General features: G+C 39.9%; 1 protein-coding gene across 1 annotated transcript; it reads right to left on the bottom strand.

Annotated features, from left to right (window-relative positions):
- Nucleotides 1-2,909: 2,909 nt before the first annotated feature.
- Nucleotides 2,910-8,014, bottom strand: LOC146958440 (uncharacterized). The gene is made up of 2 exons (XM_085739952.1): nt 7,879-8,014; nt 2,910-5,197 (listed from the first exon to the last, which is right to left on the bottom strand). Exon 2 carries the CDS (start codon nt 4,881-4,883, stop codon nt 3,546-3,548), a length of 1,338 nt encoding a protein of 445 aa, XP_085596078.1. The 5' UTR covers nt 4,884-5,197; nt 7,879-8,014; the 3' UTR covers nt 2,910-3,545.
- Nucleotides 8,015-8,839: the final 825 nt, after the last annotated feature.

Genomic DNA, 8,839 nt, shown 5'->3' on the forward strand with positions numbered 1-8,839 from the left:
GACCAACTTGTAAAGAGACCCAAGGAGCGAAATCGGACGGAAATCACCTAGACGGGAGGGGGAAGGGACTTTAGGAATGAGTGTGATGAAGTGCGAGGCAAAGGATCGCGGAAGAGAAGCAGACTGAAAGAATTGATTGAACATAGTCCCCACTTCCCCCTTAAGCAAATCCCAAAACCTCTTGTAAAAGACGAAATTAAAGCCATCAGGGCCTGGACTTTTAGAACCGTCCGACTCTAACACCACTCTCCTAACCTCCTCTTCACTAAAGGGGACAATCAGTCCCCCCGCTTCTGCTTGAGAAGTACTGAGAAGCAGTACCCCATCAAAGGTAGGGCGATCGTCCATAGACTCAGAGAAATGACCACGAAAGTAGCTCACAATCTCCGCACGCACCTCTTGGACACTCTCCACCCACCTATTACCCACCTTAAGAGCAAGAATAGAGTTCCTCCTCCTCCTCAATTTAATGCTGGAATGAAAATAAACCGAATTGGCATCTCCCTCACGCAACCACCTCGTCCTCGACCGCTGAAAAATCTGGGACTCTCTCACACGCAAGAGGACCCACAGGTCATGAAAGCCCTTAAAGCGAGCTTCAGAATCTTCAGGCGACAACGGATCCACTTCCGCCTTCAGATCGAGAAGCTTAAGAGCCTCCACCTGCGCCTCAATACGACCGTCCAAGCTACCATAGGCCCGAGAATGCCACTTTTCAGGTCTCCTTTAAGGGTTTTAAGTTTAGCAGAGAGCCTGACTGCCATCCACTTCGCCGGCCTGGAACGGCTCCAACTGTGATTCACAACCTCCCCAAGCTCTTTATGGTCTAACCAGAAATTATTGAATCTAAAAGGCTTGGGCCCCCAAAGATGCGAGGAGTATCTCAGCACCACCGAGCTATGGTCAAAGACGTCTCTAGGGAGGGCCCACTGCGTCGCTTCCCCCCAAAAGTCCCACCAACCTGCCGAAAGGAAAAACCGGTCCAGTCTGCTCATAGCACCCCCGTTGGACTGACACCAAGTAAAGAGTTTACCAAGCAGGGGGAAGTCCTTGAGGCCCATGCGGTCTACAAAAGTTGAAAAGTCACGAATCTCACTACCCAGGAGGTTACTACTACCAAAAGGGGTACCTCTCCTCTCCGACTCATGTAGCACACAATTAAAATCCCCCGCCACACACCACGCCTCTCCACCTAGGGAAGCTTTCAAAACCAGCAGCTTCTCCCACATCTCCCTCTTATCCGCCAGGGAGCACTTCGAATAAACGTTAACCACAAAGCAACGTCTCCTCGACGTGCCCCATTCCAGGCACACACCAACAAAGCCCGGGCCAGAGAAGGAGAACACCGCTTGACCCTTAGAGCTGCACCAAATAGACAAAATCCCCCCACTACTGCCCACGGCCAGGGTAAAGCTCCAATCACAGAAAGGATTACCCCACAGATAATGACAAAGCCCCTCAGACACCGAACTAAGCTTAGTCTCTTGGATCAACAGACAATCAAGATGGTTAGACGAGACAAAATCTTTAACCTTCCTTTTCTTGATCCTACCCCCAAGACCACGAACATTGAACGAGTCAATAATCATGGAACACTCCTAGACTCACCCATGGCAGCCTTAGCCACACCATCCATAGCCTCTAAGGCAACCAACCTAGACTCTTCAACCACATCCTCCCTTTTGAAAGAAACACCCAAGACCTTACCACCACTAAGAACATTTTTGGCAATAAAGCTGTCAGAAGGACCTATGGGACTCCTAGAACTACCTATGTCAGGGACAAATAAAAGAGGAGTCATGGAAGCCGGCGAACCCACAAGCTGAGTAGTCTGACTAACACCCTGAGTAGTCCCCACAGCCACCAAAATGGGCGTTGGGTCCCCCTCACCAAGAACAACAACAGTAGGTAGAGAAGTGGAAGTAATACCTGGTGCCACAAGGGGCATCGAATGAAGATCAACCGCTCCCAGCCTTTCTGAAAAATCCCTCGTGTCTTCCTCATGCTCTCCATTCCCGAACAGCTCTCGCGAAACACTAGTTTCACCCCCTTAATCAAGAACCCTTTTTGCATCGATCTCCCCCTAGTCTTCTTCGGAGGCCTCCCTCTTTTCTTCTTTTGATTCACATCTCTAGAGAAGAAAGTCGGTTGAGATGGTGACCCCGAACCACGAGAAGAAATGGATGATGAAACAAGTTGTGGCCGAGGAACACCTTCATCTTCCCCCGGAACTAAATTAATGATGTATTAGTTTTTGCATCAAACAAGATAAGTATTTGTGTATCGTCTCCACAGGGAATAGTGTGATATCAAAGACAAGTCAACATCAATTATCATTCCGAGTATTAAGAGTGCTTGTTTGTTTGAATTGTAACTAGCTAAACTAAATTACAAAATTAAAGTTGAGATAAATAAGGATTGAAACTTGTTAGGAGTTGAGTTCCTTAACCAAGCGTCACACATAACCTAATGATCCATACAAATTCTAGCTTTATAAACAAAATTATCACAATCATTTCTACAACATCCTTCGTGTCCAAAGCGATATCATTATCTCTAAGGTATCTTTAAACATTCGTGTCCAAATCCCTTAAACGATCACAAAGACGATCGGATAACTTAATCGACCGTGTCCAGCCTGACTAAGTGTCCGAAAGCATTAAACTCTTGAATAAAAGTGATTATCAAAGATTACCAAAGATGTCAAGTAAGTTAACCTATGATAGATTGCTACTCTAGCTCTACATTCAAGAGTTCGTGTCCAAATCATCTTGAATCTCATTGAAAGCATTAACAACAAGAATAACAACAATATTGAATATAAATTGCTAGAACCATATATTGCAAGATCAAAAGATTACATGTTAGCAAGAATCAAGTACCTCTCATCCCAACAAAGGATATTTAGCTACACATCATCATGGAAGCCTTGCAAGGATGGATTGAAAAGGAAGGATTCATTACACCTTGTGATGTCTCAACAAAGGAAGAAGAATCCAACTTCCAAAATCACTCTCACTCTATATGATCTACCCTATTTCTCTCTAAGATATTACAATGAAAAGCTAGGAAAAACTAAGAGTAAAAGATCCTAAAAATATCTAAGATGATCCCTACATAATATCTTCAAAGAATAGCAAGTGGGCTATTTAAAGACTTCTGCTCTGCCTGAACTCGCAGCTGCGAGCTACATCACTCGCAATTGCGAGTGCTTCTTCTGGACCAATGAGCTGCTGCCACGTCACCTTCTGAGGGTCAAACCGCCCTAACTCGCAACTGCGGGCTAATGAACTCGCAACTGCTACTCGCAATTGCGAGTTGAGTGCGAGCACACACTGCCTCCTGGATCAGCTTCTGCCATTTTGCATTTTTTTATGATTTTCCATCTTTGATCAGTGTCTTGGGGTAAATTCCTGTATAAAAGGATAGAGTAAGATATATAAAGCGTAATAAGGCATTTAACTCTTATTTCTCGGCTTTTCCTTCAATAACTTGCAAAACAAGTAACAAAAAGTGCTTAAAATATAACAAGAAAGTATCACTTCCTAGCACTTATCAACTAACCACCGGTTGAAGCAACATAATGGGCTGCTGACTGGCTGAATAGGTGCAAGAATTAGACGGCTTGCCGGACAATGTAACAGGGGTGTAGAGACTGCCTGGGGGGTGCCAAACCTATTAATTAATTCAAGGCTGGTAGAGGGGGTCTTGGATGGCCCAACAGAGCCCAAAGAGGCCCCACCCGCGTCAGCTGTTGACTTACCCATTAGTCCAGCGCGCGTGGACCCCACTTGTCCCACCTCCTCCTCACAACATTGGTTACACGCGCTAGCAATAGGAGTGGAGGGGAAGTCTGATGTTGCCTCTCCAAAAGCTAGTACTTTATTGCATGCGGGTCCCCAATCCTCTTTCTCCAATGAAACTTTTCTCCTCCTATCACTATCCTCATCTTCCCCATGTGCTGACTTCACCAAAAAGGAAGGATTAGGCAGAGGATTTTGCTGACAAGATAACTTAGGAGGGGATATTTTCTCCAAAAGGATGTTTTTGTCTAGGGTGTTGTCCCCCTCTACCAAACCACACTTGACTTCTGAAGTATTTTCCCCATACCACACATCAGTACCTGCAGATGAAAAAGATGAGTCCCCAACATCCTCTGCCCGGCCCTCTACATCAGAGATACCTTCTTCTCCGGCCAAAAATCCGCCACCCACTCCAGACCCACCGGTCACCGGAAACACAGTACGGAGAGATTCTTCCAATACCCAATCTTCGCGAACAAACACCACAGAGCGCCTGCCTTCCGCCACCAATGTTATCGGTGCCGCCACCGGGAAAACATCCGAAAGCAGAACCTTAACCCTCGCAAACTCAAAGTTTAGATCGGAAACCTCTACCTCCAATACCTGTCCAAAGCGTAAACCCACTGACTCAAAAACCTGTCGACACCAAAGATGCACCGGAGCGTCAGTAACACGAAGCCAAACACACCGTCCCGGCTGCTGCGAATCAACCGACCACCTTGTGAATCCCAAAAACCAGGACAACCACCAATCTCTTCTTTCCAATAAAGAATCTTTGATAAGCCCTCTAATGGGGGAGCTGATGATTACTTGGTTTCCTCCTAAAGATGCAACCTGGATATTAGGCATCCCTGCAACAATCAACTGTTCCTGGACTTGCTGCACACTGATCTTCGGTAACATAAGTCCTATGACGCTCTCCGAGAGTTCGTCCACCCTTCCTGCTGGAATATCACACACCACATCAGTCCCTAACGCAGTAGCACAAGCCGGACCGAAGCCAATCCTCCCTCCCGGAGAAGCGACTGTTGCATCTGCATACTGTAACACCCCATTTTCCCAACATAAAAATTTCATCATAAATCAGAGTATTTTAAATCATGACAGAGTGTCACATACTTCTTGAAAAAAAATCATAAAATGGATAATAATAATTATCTCTTAAATTCAACATCAACTTCTAAAACCATGCAGCGGAAAATAATTCAGCATACTAAGTCTTGGCACGCAGGCCTTATCAAAATCTCATAAAATAGTTCAATACTCAATCATAAAAAGGGTTCATAAAAGACACGTAAGGAATAGATATGAAAGCAAGTCCCATCCCGTTACGTATCAGAGCACCTAGACACAAAGTGAGGAGTCCACTCACGAACACTTCTAGTCTTTATTACCTGCAAGTTACCCACACGAAGGGCAACATTTTCAAGCAGAAGGGGTGAGATTTCACAGTCAATAAATTAAGCATGTAATTCATTAAAATGCATTTAGCAACATAAAACATTATTAACATATCAAACATTTATCATTTAGCATATTATCATTTCATAATCAAATACCATCATCATATATCATCATCATTAAATATCATGTTCAACTTAACACTTGACTCGACAACACGACTCAACTTGACAATGCAACTCTTATCAACTTAACAACGTAACAACTTTAAACCATCGTGAAACTTCTTGATATGCAAATGCATGTGGTACCATTCAGCAACGTAAATGAGCGTAATTAGGCTCTCGACATGTGAGCACAAAGGCTGCCGGGCCTAAAGCCCCCAACTTTAATGAGCACAAAGGCTGCCGGGCCTAAAGCCACAAAGGCTGCCGGGCCTAAAGCCCCCAACTTTAATGAGCACAAAGGCTGCCGGGCCTAAAGCCTCCAACTTTAATGAGTATGCAATGGACTCAATCTTACATCTTAGAAACTTCATGAACATCTTACAACTCTTTGACTTAGACCGACATTTACATCTTTAATAAGACTCAGCAGTATATGCAACATATAAATAATTCATCTCATATCAGCATCATAGTACAACAGCATCAAATGATAATCAACAACATCTTAAACATCGCATCATCATAAGCATCATAATTAACCCATATAGTGCATAAATAACAAGATCACGTCTTTATATAACCCATCTTTAAATCACACATCTTCAAATAACACATCAATTTCACATCATCAAATAATTCGCAAATCACATTTAATCAAATAAATCATCCTTGCTCATCAATTGATATCTAACCAATTCAATTCTTCATCTAAAACTTTTATTATTTATAACTATTTACTATTATTACTCTTATTAAAACATTAATATATATTCCAAAATAGCTTAATATATATTCCAAAATAGCTTACGGTAACTCATAGGAAAATTATTATTTTAGATCCTTTCCAATTTCTAAAACAAATCACCTAAATAACTAATTCAACAATATAAGCCATTTGCCAAAAAAAATCTTTTAAGTAGTAGTTAATCAGGTACCAAAAGCGATTGGAATAATTACGGTGATTAGAATTCAAATTTAAATTGATTTTCCTTTATATCAAAAACAAACAAGTGAGTAGCAACTATCATGTATCATATAAACAAGCATTCTTAAATTTCCGGTCAACAACCAAGACACATAAATAAACCAAGTGATCAAAACATGCATTGATAAGTTTGAGAAACAAATAGGCATCAATAAAGGATTCTGACCAAGCATAAATAGACCAATGAAAAAAAAGATTTCGATATCGGTTTGCAGATAGGCATCAATAACTAATAAAAGTAAAAATTCACATGCAGGCATCGTAAACAAATATGTATAAATAAAGTCATCAATCGTGGCCTTCACAACAACAAAGAATTCAACCGAAACATGGGTCACCAATAGGGGTGTTCAAATCCAAACCGATCCAAAATAAAACCACAAACCGATCCGAAAAAAACCGAAAACCGAAAAAACCGAATATTTTTGGATGTGTTTGGATGTTGTTTTGAAAAAACCGCTATGATCGGATCGGATTTCGGATTGCCTTTTCAAAACCGAACCGAACCGAACCAAACCGAACCGCAAAAGTAAATTTTTATACTTATTTATTATTTTATTAGTATTATATATTTCATTAATATATTTCTTATTGGTATTTAATCTTATATATTGCATTAATTTAATCTATATTATTACTACTTCATCTATTTAAAATATAATCAATCATTTTCATTGTGTAGTGTTAACTTTTTTAAATAAACTTGTGTCATATTTTGTATCAAACATATTATTTTACGGTATATGAGTAGTATTAATATTAATAAAAAAAATTACATGTTGCACTTTGGATGTCCAAAAACCGATCCATATTAAACCGCATATAGTTGGATCGGATCGGTTCGGATTTTTTTAACATAATCATCCAAACCGAACCGAACCGCATGTGATTTTTATTTTGGATCGGTTGAGTTTTTACCTCAAAACCGATCCAAACCGAACCGCGAACACCCCTAGTCACCAATCAATATATTTTAATCGAATATATTTGAAAACTCTAATCATCAATTCTCTCTCAGAACCCTAATTCGCAAATTCTCACAAACTAATCCTAGAACATGTTAATTGCAAATTCAGAATTACAGACTTAATATTACCGAATGATAGTCTCACCCTTACCTGGTAATTGAAGAAAATCGACAGCCTCCTCTTGTTCTTCTCTCTTTCTGACTTTTTCTCCCTTTTTTCTAAAAACGTACGTTCTGCCTAAAAAAACTTTCTCAACCTAACTCCTTCTATTTATAACCTCATTTTAATTTCTCTTTACACCTCTAAAAATGCTCTTTTCACATCACAGCCCAAATTCTAATATTTTTATTTTATTTTCATATCTTATTTTATTTAATAATAAAATAAGTCATAACAACTTCACAACATCATATACCCCACATAATTTATTTATAAATCATATAAACCACTCAACTTCATGAATCATAAAATTCACACATATCAATCATGAAAATCACTTAAATCATATATATAAATATATTTCTACTTAATCAAATAATTAAGACGGGCATTACACATACGACACGCCTGCGACCACCCTCGAGCTAGACGCCACAACTGCAGAAGTTTTACTCTTCACTGGCCTCGCTGCATCCATCGGCACCACCTCCACCAAGTCCCTCTCAAACCTAGATACATTCACTTTCAGTTTAATGGAATGCAACCAAATCTGATCCAGCTTACCCAGTAGCTCCTCCTCATTACCTTCATCTGAGAACTGAACAAAACCAAACCTCTTCCCCTCCTTGGTTCTCTTCGATGGGATGAATACATCCTTCACCTTCCCACAGCCACCAAAGACCTTCCACAGCTCCCTTTTCTGGACGTCATCATGTATATTGGAGAAGAAGAATGAGATAGTATCCACCAACTTTTCACGAATAAGCTCCGGTAGAGGGCCATGTAGACGGCGCACCGTTGCTTGTTTTTTCTTTTTCCTCGTCATTGAAATCACACCATAGAAAAGAGATCTTCCATGGTACTGTAGCAGAGAAAGTCACCTAATTATAGAGAGAAGTCAGACCTTCTCTCTCTAAAAAATATACCATTTTCAATTTTAAAAGCATGCTTTTAAATTTTAACCCCTCAATCCGTAGTAATGTAATTCTTGATGTTGAAATTACAATTTAAATATGCTTATATTAAATTAAGGGTTAATTAAGTAAATAATTAAAAACACATTTTTGTCCCTAATTAACTACATAAATAAAAGGGTTAAATATGTTTTTGGTCCCTATGAATATACCAACTTTTCATTTTAGTCCCTCTAAAATTTTCCTTCAACTTTTAGTCCCTCAAAATTTTTTCATCTTCACTTTTGGTCCATCCTTTAAAGTAAACTCATATGTAGAATTCATATTTTTGAATAAAATTTTGCACAAAAATTCATAATATTATAAGAATCTCTCCCGAAAAAATTTGGAATTTTTTAACAAAACATGAATTTAATATGAATTTTTATATTTTTTATGGTTA

This window comes from Medicago sativa, chromosome 1 (assembly GCF_051527215.1).
Source record: "Medicago sativa cultivar Bolivia chromosome 1, Bolivia_mono, whole genome shotgun sequence".
NCBI classification, from domain to species: Eukaryota; Viridiplantae; Streptophyta; class Magnoliopsida; order Fabales; family Fabaceae; genus Medicago; species Medicago sativa.

What these genes read in the sequence shown, in the direction of transcription:
- LOC146958440 (XM_085739952.1), bottom strand. Translation starts at nt 4,883, where the DNA reads ATGATGAAATTTTTATGTTGGGAAAATGGGGTGTTACAGTATGCAGAT.